General features: G+C 44.2%; 1 protein-coding gene across 1 annotated transcript in view; it reads left to right on the forward strand.

Annotated features, from left to right (window-relative positions):
- Positions 1-956: 956 nt before the first annotated feature.
- Positions 957-16,378, forward strand: part of CHD1 (chromodomain helicase DNA binding protein 1) — an 86,985-nt gene continuing 71,563 nt past the window's right edge. The window contains 2 exon segments of the mRNA XM_042451460.1: positions 957-1,262; positions 4,760-4,971. Of these exon segments, the coding sequence (XP_042307394.1) occupies positions 4,919-4,971 (53 nt within the window). The 5' untranslated portion in view covers positions 957-1,262; positions 4,760-4,918.

A 16,378-nucleotide genomic window follows, 5' to 3' on the forward strand; every position in this document is an offset into this window, starting at 1 on the left:
ACATTAATCCTCTTTTGCATTAGGCTCCCAGTCTGAGGCCGGCCATCAGCACAGAACAATACACATGCAAATCACTCCTGCATTCCCAGGCTCACACAGTATGTGTATGTGTGTATGTATATGTGTGTGTGTGTATATATATATATATATATATACACATACACACACACACACACACTTTTTTCCAGGCAAAGTATTCCCTGAAGATGCCAGCCACAGATGCTGGCGAAATGTCAGGAAGAAACTCTTCTGGAACATGGCCACAGAGCCCAAAAAAACCCACAAAACCTATGGATGCCAGCCATGAAAGCCTTCAACTTCACATTGTAAGCTAATTGTCCCCTACTAGCTGGGTATCATTATAGCAACCTCGGAAGTTATCGTATCCTAGGTTTATTGCTTATTTGTTGCCTGCTATATGTATTAATATGTATTAGACTGTACACCTCAGGCAGGTTTATTTTATTTTAACTAATGGTATGCACAGCGCTGTGTAAATTTACAGAGTCCTATAAATGAAACTTAATCATAATCATAACAATAACAAGGATGGAAGCCTGAGCAATTGGCTCAGTCAGCGGTTGAACTCTGCGGTTTAGTGCCTTAGTACAGGCTGCAGTACAGGCGCTTCACCACTGCGCCACCAGGGCATCCACACAGTAGAGGTCGCTTTGACTGTGGAATCCTGGGAAGTGTAGTTCTTTGCCCCCCGCCCCACATATACATATCCCCCGTCCAGGAGCTAAAGGATAAAGGAAGCCCAGAGAGAGAGAGAGCCCCTCTCCAAAGGCTCACAATCCCCCCGCAGCCGCCGCCGCCGCCGCCGTCCATCTTGGCCGCTCTCCCCGTGCCTGCTGCTCCCGAGAGGGCCAGCAGGCCGTCCAGCCCCGCTCTCCCTGGCTCCTCCTTCCCTTCCCTTCCCGCTCTGTCCCAGGGCTGACATCACGCCCGGGGTTTCCATCCGAAGGAAGGAAAGAGGAGGAGGAGGAGGCTCTGCTCAGCGATGGCGGCGGCCGGGAGCCCTTAAAGCGACGGCGGCGCTCCCCTCAGGCCTCCTTTCCCTCTCGGCTGCGTCTTGTTTTTAACCCTTGCTCCCTTCTCTTGTGGGAGGCTAGGCTTCCGAGGGAGGGAGGCCAGAAGCCGTACGGAGGGAGAAGGGAGACAACCAAGGGCCCTTGCTGCTGCTGCTGCTGCTAATCCTTCATTTCCCTTCCTCCTCCTTCTCTTCTAGGCCCTGGAACCCGCTTTTTCGGCTGCCTCAGGTAATAAAAGACCCAAGTAGGGAAGGGTTTTCAGGCTTTCTCCCCGGGCGTTTCGGGTAAAGGGACCGAGGCGTAAGGGGATGCTGAGGCCTGGAGCCAGGAAGGCCCCGACCCCGGCCTCGCGTAGAAGCAGAGCTCCAGGGTTGTGGGGAGAGGCGGCGGGGAAAAGGAGGAGGAGGAGGAGGGAAGGAGGCCGCTTTTGTCCAGGCGCCTCTTGAGGCCGAAACGCACCGCAGGAAATAACCCACTTCCAGACCGCTTTAACCGCCTTGGATCAGTGCTAGGGAATCCTGGGAACTGTAGTTCGTGACAGAGAAGACTCACAGAAACAGCTACACTTCCCAGGGAGGTTGAAGCGGTATCGAAGTGGGGTATTAATAATGCTTTTTTGGACCCGAGGTTGCAGCCAGACTGGAGAAATAACCCGGTTTGGTACCGCTTTAGCTCTTTGTCTGGCTGAAGGCTATGGAATTCTGGGAGTTGGAGTTTGTTGTGGGCCATAGCAAAGAGTCAGAGAGTTAAAGCGGTACCAAACCGGGTTATTTCTCCAATGTGGATGCAGCCTGAGAGTCCAGATCCATTCCATTTTTCACTTTCACGTCGCGGAAACAATCTGCTTTAACTGCCCTGGCTGAATGCTAGGGGATTCTGGGAAGTGTAGTTTTGTGGTGCCTCAACGAACGAACTATCTTTCCCAGACTCCCCCGCGCGGCTGGAGCAGTGTCAAGGCGGGTTATTAGTAGTATTAGTATTATTATTAATGCAGCGTGGTCCTCGTCGTGGGTCTTCCTCCTCCTCCTCCTGCTGCTGCTGCTGCTGCTTCCCCCGCCATCTCTCCTTTTGTTTCCCAGGCAGCCGAGGAGGAAGAGGCGATGATGATGATGATGATGATGATGATGATGATGGAGGGAGCAAGGGAGGCTTTCGCAACCGGGCAAAGCCTCAGAAGAAGCAGCAGCGGAGGAGGCATAGAATACCAATGCTAATGCTAATAATGGGGGTTTTAATGGGGCTGGAGCCCATTTGTTTTGGCACCCACCAAAGGCACGAGGCCGGCTCCTCATTGGCTGGCATTCATGCCTCTCATGCACCAGCCCCGCCTTTTTTGCTTGGGTTCCCTAAAATAAAGGGAGATCCAGCGGGGTCCAAAACCACACTGCGGAAACCCTCATCCGCTTTGAGATCGCTTTAACCGCCCTGGCCCAATGCGAGGGGATTCTGGGAACCGTAGTGTTTGTGAGACATTGAGCCTTCTCTGACAAGAGAGACACCATAAATTACCATTCCCAGAATACAGTGCTCTAAACACTGATCCAGAGCTGTTAAAAGTGGTCTCAGAGTGGGTTATTTCTGCACTGTGTTTGGGGCCATGATCTTTGGTGTTGTGAGGTTCTGAAGTTCGCTGTACAGCTAACAAGGAGCCTCCTTTCTTGTGAAGCAGCTCTTTGTACGCTCATCCCTCCATATTTGCGGATATGATTATTCACCGATTTGATTAATATGTTCTCTCTAGGAACATCTAGGTCCTCCTCCAGTGCATCTCTATGGTCAACATTAACTAAAAGTTGCACTGAAAGACTCCAGTGCAGTTCTATGGTCAGAGTCTGTCGGACGTTGACCACAGAGTTGCCCTGGAGGACTTCCTAGATCAGGGGTAGGCAACCCTTTTGAGCCGGGGGCTGGGTTGCTGGCCCTCAGACAACTGGGGGGCCAAAGCCAAAAAATAAATAATTAAATAATTTTTAAAAAATTAAATAAATAAATAAGCCGGGACAAATGTAGGACAACATTTTCAAATGGAGGGCACTTTTTAAATAAAAAATGGAGGACACGCAGAAAAAATTGCTGATTTTTAAAAAAATGTTAAGATAAATGCATGTTTCTGAGGCTTCTATAGACAATTGCCCCACCATGCCCCTCACACAAGACGCCAAAGGCCCCGGCGGCAATTGGCGGCAGGACCAGGCTGGGGCCAGTCCCAAGGCCTTGCCGGGCTGCATCCGGCCCGTGGGCCGCAGGTTGCCTACCCCTGTCCTAGATAAAAGTGTGGTGCTTTTGTTATTTGTGGTTTCCCCATATTCATGGGGGTCTTGTGTCCCTAAACCTAGTGAATATGGAGGGACAAGTGTACTTGGAACCCCTTTAACAGACCTGGCTCTTAGGGTGTTGTAGTATTGTTCCTTAAAAAAAGTTGTTGTTGTGTGCCTTCAAGTCCTTCCTGACTTACTTGGCAAGGTTTGTTCAGAGGTTTGCCAGAGGAGACTTCCATGCCACAGAGTATTCTCAGCCAAGTTTGGGACTTCGCAGACTTTCCGTGATATTAATAACGGATTGTATCAATTTAACCACTCTGCTCTGCTCTACCTTTGCCTTCCCCAGAGGCTGAGAGCGTGTGATTTGCTCAAGGTCACCCAGTGCGTTTCGTGGCCAAACTAGGAATCAAACCCTGGTCTCCAGAGTCGTCAGCCAACACCCAGAATATTAATCCACGGCCCTAAGAGCCAGGTGTGTTAATAAGAGTTCCAAGTACAAGAGCTATTCCAGTCAAAGTCACAGGCAGGATCTCTGACTCGAATGGCTATTATGAACAAGAAACTGAGGGAACTCCTTTAGAGGATTGTTGTTGTTGTGTGCTTTCAAGTAAGCTTTGACTTTGGTGACCCTAAGGCAAACCTGTCACAGGGTTTTCTTAGCAAATTGCTTAATCCAGGTTTTGCCGTTGCCATCCTGTGAGGCTGAGAGAATGTAACTTGCTCAAGCAGGGGAGTGAACTCTGATCCCCAGAATCGTAGTCCGATACTTCAGCCCTACGCATGCTTGTTTACAGGATTTGTACTGTAATTTTAGGGAGCCGGGGCATGTTTCTTATATGACACATTTATTAGATCCATTTTGAACTGCTATGTGGAGGTTTAAACAAGGTTTTCCCTATGTGTAAAACTGAATTGCATCCTTATGATAATATTGAACTTAATTAACAGGGCTGTTGTAAGGTAGAGACTTGGGAATGGTGAGACATGGATGTCTTTCACAGTACACAGCAATAGCTCTGGGATTCCACTTTAATTGTTGTAGTTGCACTGACAGAATCCTGTAGTTTCATGAGGTATTTAGAAATCTGTGTCAGAGAAATCTAGTACTTCATCAGACTACAAATCCCAGGATTCCATAAGATGAAACCATAGCAGTTAAGGTGGCATGAAAGTGCTATAATTTTCTAGTGTGAAAATTATGCTAGGTTAAAATCCCACATCTGTCACAAAAAATCACTGTACAAAATCACTTTAATCAAATGTGTCTCTATCTGTCTCACCATAACCTGATACAGTTGTGGAGAGAAATGATGGGGGAAGGGACGAGACAAAGCCAGGATATAGCTAGGAGATAAACAAAGTAGTAATTGGATGGGATAGCACACATCCCATCTACTTTACTGTAGTATCATTGTGTAGATATGCAATCATTTCAAGTACATCTCAATCTTCTTTTTTTTAAAGGTAATGTAGCGGGGAAAATGAACTTCAGAACACAGTAGAACAAGATCTATGTGAAATTCCTGAACTCCAAGAACGTGGACCCTCTCAAGTGGACATTTTATATCCAGCTTGCAAACTGGAAGAACTTTTATTTATATTTTATCTTGGTGAATATTTACAATGAATGGGCACAGCGATGAAGAAAGTGCAAGGAACAGTAGCGGAGAATCAAGGTATGAATTTGCACTTAAATATTTGCCCTTTTGATATTCAACCTTTTTTCTACATTCTTACATTTTTGTGAAAGTTACATCTTTACAAATACAAACTTTCTTTTGAGACATCAGATCAGTCTCACTTTCAGATTAGTATTATTGAAACAAAATGCATTTACTAACAAAACTGAAGGCCTTGTGTGTAATAAATCTTTCTATGTGGTTCATATGCTACTAACTTATCACATATATATCTTCTTAGCAAGATGAAGTAATTTTAGGAAACTTTTTTGGTTCTTTGTTAGGCAGAATTCTGCTCTAGTGTCATGTTCTTCACCTCTGACCCTCACTTTCTGTCTCTAAATGTTTTTGCTTTTCATTATGGCCCGTTCCGCACGGGCGTAAAGTACGTCCCCAGGACATACTAGGGTTAGGAAAGGGCATGCTTTACGCACGCCCCTAACCCTAGTACATCCTGGGGACGTACAAAATGGTGGCGCCCGTTCAACACGGGTGCTGCCATTTTGATGTCGCGGATGCGTAGTGTCCGCATGTCCAGCAACAGAAGTGACGTCGTGAGTGCACCATTGGCCACTTGCGGCGCCACTTCCGGGTCCCAAAAAGAAGCCGCTTTTTGTGGCTTCTTTTTGGTGTGTCCGGGAACCGTGCAGTATGACCGCCGCGGTTCCTGGACGCAGCAACCGGCGGTGCCGGCAGAGTGCCCATTTTGGGTGCTCTGTAACGCGCCTATATTTCTATTCAGACAGTTAGCTCACCTCCAATCACTCTGAGGTCAATTAAATTTTAGTATTCTTTAATTAAATGACTAAAAGGGAAGATCAAAGACTGGTAGGATGAGTGATAAAACAAGTGGCAGAATGAGTGGCAGGAGAGAATCAAAAAAAGAAAAGGAGAAAATCAACCAATTTAATAAAACTGATGAAAACCAACTCAAAAAAGTAGGTACTTCTGTTAGTAACAGCTAGTCAAACTTGACAAAGAGTCAGGCTTGATAAGTTTCTACAGTCAGCCCTTCTTATCCACAGATTTTTTTATCCACAGATTCAAGCATCCATGGCTTGAAAATATTTAAAAAAGTATAAATTCCAAGTAGCAAACTTTGATTTTTCATTTTATATAAGGGACACCATTTTGCTATGCCATTACATTTAATGGGACTTGAGCATCCACAGATTTGGGTATCCACCAGGGATCCTAGAAGCAAATCCCTGTGGATAATAAGGACCCACTGTAGTTCTTCTCGTTGTTAGCTGCCTTTGAGTTGAAGGTGAGTCATGATAAACCTATGGATGAGTAATTTCCAAGCCCCTCATCCTCCACTGCTGTGCTTAGTTCCTGCAAAACCATGCCTGTGAGCTCCTGATTGAGTCTATTCTTCTGGGGTGCAGTCTTCCTCTCTGCTTCCCTCTACCTATCATTACTGTTTTTTCCATTGAGTCACACCTTCTCATGGTGTGGCCAAAGTACACTACAACAGCCTCAATTTGAGCATCTTGACTTTCATGGAGATTTCAAGCTTGATCTGCTCGATGACCACACTATCCTCATCATTCTTCTCTGGCACCACATCTCAAATGAGTTGATACTCTTCTTGTACACTTTCTTCACTGTCCAGCTTTCACATCCATACACGGTGATAGGGAATACAATGACTTGGACAATTCATATTTAAGTGTTCATTTGTATATCTTTAGTCTTTACAATCTTTTCTAGTTCTTTCATTGCTGCCCTTCCCATTCCTAGTCTTCTTCTGATTTCTTAACTTCAGTCTTTATTCATATATTCTAGGTATAGGATCTCTTTTATCACAATCTCCTCATTGTCTAGGTAGAATTTATGTATTTCTTCTGTAGTCATTATTTTTATTTTCTTTATGTTCAGCAGTAAGCTTGCCTTTGCACTTTCTTTGATCTTTCTAAATCTACAGCTCTATATAAATAATAATAATAATAATAATAATAATAATAATAATAATAATAATAATAATACTCTTCCTTAGTAATTGGTCAAAGTCTGTGATGTTTTCCGCTAGTAGTATGGTATTGTCTGCATATCTTAGGTTATGTCCACACTGTAGAAGTAATCCACTTTGGCACTACTTTAACTGCCACAGCTCAGTGCTATGGAATTATGGGAACTGTAGTTTTGTGAGACAATCATCCTTTTATGTCAAAGAGCTCTGGTGCCACAACAAACTACAGTTCTCCGAATTCTGTAGCATTGAGCCATGGCAGTTAAAGTGCTGTCAAACTGTATTATTTCTGCAGTGTGCATGGAACCTTAGATTTTTTGATGTTCCTTCCTCCTATCTTCACTCCTCTTCCTGGGTCTAAACCTTCTTATGATATTTTCTGCATGCAACTAATAGGGTGATAGTATGCAGCATTGCCTGACCACTTTGCCACGTGGTAACCATTTTGTTTCTGCATATTCTGTTCTAGAACAGATTTCTTATCAGGACTAACAGATGTGGTACTCCCCTGACCTTAAGAGCCACCCAAATGCTTTGCTGTAGTCTATAAAGCACACAGTAATTTTCTATTGAATTTTTGATGTGCTCCATTAGCTATTGTATGTTTGTAGTGTGGTTCCTAGGGCATTTCCTGAACTCTGCTTGCACCTCTGGGATTTCTCTCTTCATGTATGATTGGAGTCTATGCTGTATTATTTTGAACATAATTTTGCTTGCTTGGGAGATTTTTGTGTGTCCTTTTTGTGGATTGGGATATAAATCATTTCCAGTCTGTCCATTTATTCTTGCCTCTCTTCTTTCCTTTACTGATTGAAATATTTCAACTGTTTATCTGCTGTTTTCCCTGTTTCTTTTTGGTCACAGTCAGTATCTCTCTACAGTGTGCCCGCGTTATATACGGGCGCACTATATGCAGCTTTGAGCATATGCTCAAAGCCTTGCAGGAGCGCATGGGACGGCACATCCCATTCGCATGAATGGGGTGCGCTCCTGTGGCATGCCACCACAGGTACAAGCCCCATTCATTTGAATGAGGCTTGAGCATCCGCGTTTGTTCTCTTATGCGGGGGGGGGGGGGGGAGGAACGGATCCCCCGCATAAGAGAAAGGCGGACTGTATTCTTCTTTAGTTATGTCCTTGGCTTCTTCCAGTAGTTCTTCAGGTTCTTAGTCAATTATACTTAATAGTGCAAATCTGTTTCTTTGTTGATAAATTCTGCTGGGATATTTTTCAAGTCGTATTTTGGTATAATTGCTGTCGAAAACAACACAGTTAAAATGCAATCTTTAAAAAGAGGTAATAGAACATACAACAGAAATGGTTCATTAGGGGATAACACTCAGTTTTCTTCTGTTTTGCTCACATTTAGGGATGAGAGAAGGGAATTCTCTAGTCGGACTCTGGCACTCCAGATGTTTTAGTCATTAAGTCCCAAGTCTCAGCCAGCACTGTTAGTGGTCAAGCAGTCTTAGAGCTGATGTTCAAAAAATCTGCTGGGCAATGTGAACCACTTCTCTCATCTGTGAACTAGAGCTGGTCTCCCCCTCCCTCCTTCTATGTAAAAGTGTGTGTGTGTGTGTGTTTGTCTGTCTGTCTGTCTGTCTGTCTGTCTGTCTATCTATCTGGATAAGAAAATTATGGCCCTCTAGATATTGTTGATAAGCTCCCAACATTCTACACCATTACACTTATTAGTTAGGGTTTATGAAAGCTTAAATACAACAACATAGAATCATAGGCGCGTTACAGACTGCCTGAAAGTGGCGGTCTGCTGCCGCCTCCATTTCCGCCACCAGGAAGCTGCAGCCTCCAAACGGGGAGGCTTCCCGGCGGCGGAAAAAGAAGCCGCAAAAAGCAGCTTCTTTTCGCGCAGCACTTGCGACGCACGAGTGCGCAAATGGCGCACTCGTGACATCACAAGGCAAGGGGGATGTGTGGACGCTAAGAGTCGGGCACGTAAAAATGGCCGCGCCCGTGTGTATAGGGCACCGCCATTTTTACGCCCCCGTCACATGCTAGGGGTGAGGCCGGTATGGACGCTAGGTCCTCGGCCAACCCCTAGCACATGATTGGGGCAGCGCAAAGGCCCGTGCGGCAACGGGCCATAGAATCATAGAGTTGTAAGAGACCACAAGGGCCATCCAGTCCAATTCCCTGCCATGCAGGACCTCCCAATCAAAGCATCCCCAACAGATGGCCATCAAGCCTCTGCTTAAAGACCTCCAGGGAAGGAGATCCCACTACACTCCGAGGGACTTTGTTCCACTGTCAAACAGCCCTTACTGTCAGGAAGTTCCTCCTAATGTTGAGGTGGAATCTTTTTTTTCATGCAGTTTGCATCCACTGTTCCGCATTCTAGTCTCTGGAGCAGCAGAAAACAAGCTTGCTCCCTCTTCAATATGACATCGTTTCAAATATTTAAACACAATACCCACCCTGGTGTATATGAAAAAATAATTCTGTATATGACCCCATTATTTCACTATACTTGTTCAAAATAAATTGTTAACAATGGCGGGAGGAAATTGCTAAAATGCAAATGGTAAGGAACTAGCAAAATCAGTTTGAATATTCCTTGCTTAATAAAACCCAAGGAAATTCATGGTTTTGCCATGAATGGTGAAATAGGAACCAGTTTAGTAAAGCCTTTTTAGGGAGTTTTTCTGGAGACATGTCATTGATGCAAGTTGACCATTTACTGCCAATTTCACTTAAACGTTTAAAAAATATCAGTAGTGAAGTGCAATGTGGAAATTATTTTGAAAATAAAGATATAATATTCATGGCTTTTAGCTCTGTTTCTTAGTGATAACTACATCAACATATGTTCATTTTTATATTTTCAGTATAAAGAGTGCATAGTAGTATAAGGCTTCCCTATTCTTTTTTTAATTATTTATAATTTATTTCAATGAACAATATAACAATAAACAAACACATAACAAAACTTAATAAACAAAGACAAATAACATCATATTTCACAATGACAAAAATGACAAAACATATTGGATATAACATACCTATTATTCAATATTGTTTACTTCTATCCCTCCGCCCCTTATTAATCCTTTATGCATCCTTTGGATCAAGTTCCCTTTCTTCAACCTTCTTTTATATCTCTTTCTTTCTTCTTCTAATATCCCTCTAATATCACCCTTATAGGTTTACTCCCTCTAGCTCCATCCTTCCTTAATTTCTTACCCTCTTCATCTCTTCCACATCAATCCTGTTCTTATTACTTACTCTTACCTTTTTCACTTTTTCAGTTCCTCTATTTTCACCCTGTAAACTTGACCCAATGGTTGTACCCCCCTTTCCTCCCCTCAATATCCTTTTTTCAATACACATAAAATATACCAACATCAGTTTCATCACACAAACTGCATTACAATTGACAAAAACTATCCTTCCTATCTTGTGGATGAGATTATATCCATAAATTCCTTCGTGATCCCCCTTTTTCCCCATACATAGTGTTGTGTAGGCTACTGCACATCTAAATATTTTCTAACTAACTCTATTATCTGTTCTCTTTAACTACATCCACTAAATCTGTCGCTTCTACTAGATCAACATTATTCTTACTATTCTTACTGTTCCATTAAATTCACAATCCTGTTTCTTATAACTAAGTTAATTAGTTCAATTAAGTTCACTTAAGGCTTCCCTATTCTTGTGGCTTATCAAGATTTCAGTTGAGGACAAAAGATTAGGTTGCCATACATTCTTGTCTGGAGTGAACCCATTGAACTTAGTAGAGCTTGCCTCTGAACAGATATGACTACATTGTAAATTTTGTGCAATTTTGTTTGTTTATTCAAAGTTGTGTGCAGTTCTGAGTAGCGTTTCTTAAGAGTTAGATGTCAGAACCTTGCCTAGTTTAGTAGCTATCTGTAAGATTTGATCATCAACAGATGTCTACTAGGTTTACTTAACATGTCCTTTTTTGTTGTTTGAAGTGATTCCCAAATGTATAACCTATGTGTGTGTAGTTAAAAAACTGCACATGTATAAACGGAAGCTTTTAGGGACATGAGAAGACCCTTGGTGTAGCTGAACATCCTTTTTATACCATGCCTATCTATATTGGATACTTCTGGGGACACTAGCAATATGTAAAGAAAACAGCCTTTCCTCACTGTTGCCCTCCAGCAGCTACTGTTCAGTGACATATTTGCTCTGAAGTCGAAACCACCATTTAGTTTTCATGGGCAGCTGTTTTGATATGCCTGTCTGCAATGAATTTGTCTAACACTTCTCAGTGGCAATAAATTCTTTAGAATATGGTGTATTAAGAATTGTATTTTGCCAGTGTAAAATATACTGCTAACCAATCTGGATTAAATCCAACATTACATGAGTCAACTTCTGTTAACGCAGCTTTCATTTCTTGTCTCGTAGTTCCCCCATATGCCCCCAGAATCTAATGCAGGAGGTTTTCCAACCCTCTGAAGCAGATTTCGAGTGGGTGTTAGAGAATTTGATTCACTAGCGATATCTGTTTTTCTGGTAGAATAATGCAATCAGATTGTAACCCCCCACCTCTAACACAGCCTTTTAATGGTTGCTATCTGTATGTGATCCGAGGACGAAAAATTGTCATCTGTTTATTGTGTCATTTTCTATGTGAAAATTTTGCAATACAAAAACTTATCCCTCTCTTTTGGTTGTATCATATAAAATATGAGGACAGTTATCTTTGATCCATAACTATTTCTGCAAAAATAACTGATGTTAGATCTATGGAGGTTTGATTTGTAATGCAGTGGCATGCTGAAGCAAGCTGGAGTCTAGAGTGATGTTTGATGGGGTTTCCTTTTGAAGCCTGGAGAAATGTGGAGTTGACACTATCCAGGCACCCTTCTTTCCCCATCCCTACCCATATTATTCTCCTACTGGCCTCAAATAGCACAGATCACCGGACAGCATATTTACTGTCTGTTGTTTCTAAGATTATCTTAAAAACCTTTAATTATTATTCAGTTGTTTGGTGTTTGAGTGGCTTTGAACTGTAAGAGTGGAAATAAAATGGTGTTGACATGTATTTAAAATGTACTTGATAAACAAATAAAATGTATATGATAAACTTTATCTCCGGGTAAGGAGGGGAAGGAATATCCTCACCAGGGAGAAAAATGAGAAGCTAGTTGCGTCCCTTTCTGCCCTGGCAAAGGACTGAGAGTCCTTCCATGCCGGGGAAAAGCTTCTCCCATTAGACCCAGTCACTTGGAAGTAGCAAACAAGCAGCTGCTCGAGTAGTGACTAAGAAGCCTCTTGCCCGCTTTGGCCTTTGCCACAAGGCCAACATGGGCAAGAGCTTCTCAGTTGCTGCTTAAGTAGCTGTTCAGGTGCTGCTCTCTTTGCATCTGATCATCCTGGGAGCAGCAACTGAACAGCCAGCTAGCTGACCTTTCTTTTGCAGTAAGGTCAGTGCAGGCAAGTGGGAAGAGCAGGGCTGGGTTGCTGCTGCTGTATTCACACAAGAGAAGCAGAAGAGAAGGTGGTGAGCTGAGTGCAGCTGAGGTAGGCACTATTGGATGGATGGTTGCTGCACAAACAGTAGACTGTTTATATCAAGAAACATCCAGCACATTTGCAATTGAAATTAAAGTAAGTTGGAAACTCTAGGACTGCCATGTTTATTAGCAGATGAATAGGAAACTTAATCAAGCAGTCAATTAAAACATATGATTTATCACTTGACATCTTTATTTAGTGGTAGCTCTAGTAAAAAGCTGTGTTAATGCCAAGAAAAAAGTTTATTAGAACCTCTACTAGGTGTATTGTTCCAAACTGATTCTAATCTATCCTGACTGTTTACAATTTACTTTCTCCAGTGTCTTTCTGTGTGTACGTTTAAGACCTGTTTTAAAATGTATTAACAAATTACAAATTAGTTGTTCCTTTTTATTTATTTCTCTCATATGAACACTGGTGTAATCCAAATGAATTGTAATATGTTATCTAGTGAAAAAAGTACTTTGAATTCAGCAAGTTTGACTTAAAACTGCTCATTCAGATGTGCTTAGAGAGTTAAGTATTTCTTCTTTCAACTATGTTAGCATCAAATCATCTTTATTAGTAGGCAATACTTTATTTTCAAGGAAGAACAACAAAGCTTGGCTTCAAAGGACACTTTCAGGTCTTTAGGAGTTAACTCTGGTCACAGAGGTCATTATGTGGGAGGTAGAACTCCTTAACTAGGAGAACTAGATATATGTAAATGCTGTAATAAGGATTAACAAAAAGCATCCCTCTAGGATGAAATAGTCTTTATGTTAACAGCTAAAAGTTCTTTACTGATCTTAACGGATTATTGTTGGATAGTTCTTAGACTGAAACTAATAACTAGCCTCTGGTTAAATTACCTATTTAATATCCATTTGATGGAACTGCTCTGTTTTTGGTTGCAAGAGATTTTAAGGTAAGGTATTGCCCATTATTTTTACTGAGGCAACACATTCTAGTACTTTGAGGACTTCTCAAGTGTACCTCTGTGCCATATAATAAACTGTTACTTTGTGTCCTTTATTTTGTTCTCAGTGCAAAAATGATTACATAGTGTAGCATGAGGTTGGTATTCAACTACTGATTCTGGTGATTTGGAGTACAGTATTCAATATTTTTTAACACCCAGTTTTTATCAGGTTTATGAGGTTTAAATTAAATAGTTTGAATCCTTAATCCATAGTAACTCCACTGTATTTCTAAATCTTTGTAGTGGAAAATAGTAATCGAGAATGTGCATGCTGTAATTAGTGACACAACTAAAAAGTACACAGATAGTAATAGTAACGGTATTCAATTGTAACACTGAAGTTTAGATATTAATTGGATGAATTGAAAACTGAAAATGAAATACAGTATCGGTGGAGTCAGTTCTAGAAAGACTTAAATCAATTCCTTTATAGGTTGTGAACAAATATTTATTGCTATGAGAATTCTAAATACCTAACATCAAGGTTTATTAGGTAAATTTCCCCCACACAGTTAGAGAAGATAAAATGAAAATAATAAGGAATGTTAAGAAGTAGCAAATACCAATGAAAATATTTTTTTTCTGTAGATCTGCTTCATGTTATACGTTATTCCCGGCTGTCTGCTCTGCACTATTGTGTCGCTATACGTCTCCAGAAATGAACACTGCTTGCACTCTAGTTCTAACTGTGCAAATATATTCCTGACCACTTCAGAAAACTATCAGGGAGAAGGAAAACAAACAAATGGGTATTCAAAAAGACCAAGCCTGAGGTCTCCCTAAAAGCCAAGCTGACCAAATTGAGGCTGTTGTACTTCAGCCACATCATGAGAAAGAATGGCTCACTGGAAAAGACAATAATGCTTGAAAAGGTAGAGGGTAGGAGAAAAAGAGGTAGACAGCATACCACGGGGTCGGCAACCTCCGGCCCGCGGGCCAGATGCGGCCCACGGAGGCCTTTCAGCCGGCCCCTGCTTACTCCTGCCGCCGCCGCCACCGATTGCGGCTTTTCGCCTCTCTGGGCACCGCCATTTTGGTTCTCAAAATGGCGGCGAAGTCTCGGGCGACCTTTCCCGTGGTTGCACGAGACTTCGCTGCCATTTTGAGAAACAAAATGGCAGCAGCCTAGAGGCGAAGTCTCACGCGACCACTGGAAAGGTTGCGCGAGACTTCGTCGCCATTGGCGGTGGCCTCTAGGAGGCCCGTTGCAGTGGCCGGGGCCCTGCTACAGGGCTCTGACGGCTGCAGTGGGCCTCTGGGAGGCCCGTTGCCGTAGCTAGGGCCCTCCAACAGGGCTCCGGCGACAGCAGCGGGCCTCTAGGATATTTTTGCCGGCCCCTGCCGGGGCCTGGGGCCCCATCAGGGGCCGGCAAAGTGGAGGAGGCCTCCAGCACTGGCAGCCCCCACTGGCTTTTTTGCCGACCTCTGACAGGGCCTGGGGCTCCGTCAGGGGCCAGCAAAAAGGGGGAGGCCTCCAGCGCTGGTGGCCCCCGCCGGCTCTTTCCCGGCCTCTGACAGGGCCTGGGGCCCCGTCAGGGGCCGGCAAAGAGGAGGAGGCCTGGTCCCCGGAGGGTGGAAGCTCCCTGGCATGCGGCTCCGCCCCCGAAGGGTGGAAGCTCCACCCCCCGGCTTCGGCCCCCCAGTTGTCTGAGGGACAGCAACCCCGGCTCAAAAAGGTTGCCTACCCCATACCAGATGGGTAGATTCAATCAAGGAGGCTATGGGTAGGAGTCTGAAGGACATAGATAGAGTATGAAGACATGGGGTCTTGGAGATGTCTCATCCATGAGGTCACCATGAATCAAAGTTGACCCAAAGACAGTTAACAACAGCATAACACCATCCAACACAGACTAAATCCCAGTTCTCTGATCTGCCTTTTGATTTACTTTATTATTGTTGTGTATCTGCAAGTCATTTCTGACGTATGATAGCCCTAAGGCGACTTATAACAATCCTAAGGTGACCTTGTCACAGGATTTTCTCAGCAGGTTTTTTCAGAGAGGGTATGCCATTGCCATTCTTTGAGGCTGAGAAAGTGTGACTTGCCCAAGGTCACCTAATGAGTTTACATGGGAGAGCTGGGATTTGAACCTAGGAGTGCCAATGTAAAGGTACTGTACTTTAGTAAAGGAACTGTGTTACTGACCATTTAACTTTTCATCTCATTCCTAATGGACCAGAGTATGGAATTTGCATTCTTTTCTGTAGTAATGCACATTGTTGACAAGCTTTCATTGGAGATACCTGTAGAGCTTCCCTTCTACTCTCTATGATGGTCAAATACGCGGGTACCATTGTGCTGTTTTAATTTTTTTACTGAATTATGTAAATGTAATCAGTTATATTGCTTTGTTCAGGGGTAGGCAACCTTTTTGACCGCGGGGGGCCGGGTTGCTGTCCCTCAGGCGACTGGGGGGCCGAGCTGGGGGGTGGGGAGCTTGACCCTCCGGGCGGGGCCACGTGCCAGGGGTGGAGCTTCCACCCTTGGGGCGGGGCCACCATGCTGGGGGTGGAGCTTCCACCCTCCGGGGCGGGGCTGTGTTCGGGAGGTGGAGCTTCCACCCTCCAGGGGCGGGGCCGTGCCGGGGGCGGAGCTTCCACCCTCCGGGGGCCAGGCCTCCCCATTTTTGCTGGCCCCTGACGGGGCCCTAGGCCCCGTCAGAGACCAGCAAAAAAGCTGGGGGGGGCGCCCGTGCTGAGAGACCCCCTGGAGGGCCCCAGTGATGGCACCGGGCCTTCCAGAGGCCCCCTGCCGCCCTGGGAGCCCGCCTGGAGGGTCCCAGAGACGTGTAGCGGGCCTCCTAGAGGCACGCCACCATGTGTCCACGGCGGCCGCCGCTCTGGGCGCAGCCATTTTGGGCGGCAAAATGGCGGCGAAGTCTCGCGCGACCTCCCCTGAGGTCGCGCGAGACTTTGTCGCCATTTTGGGCGAAAAAATGGCGGTGCCCATA

This window comes from Sceloporus undulatus, chromosome 2, assembly GCF_019175285.1.
Source record: "Sceloporus undulatus isolate JIND9_A2432 ecotype Alabama chromosome 2, SceUnd_v1.1, whole genome shotgun sequence".
In the NCBI taxonomy this organism is placed as follows: Eukaryota; Metazoa; Chordata; class Lepidosauria; order Squamata; family Phrynosomatidae; genus Sceloporus; species Sceloporus undulatus.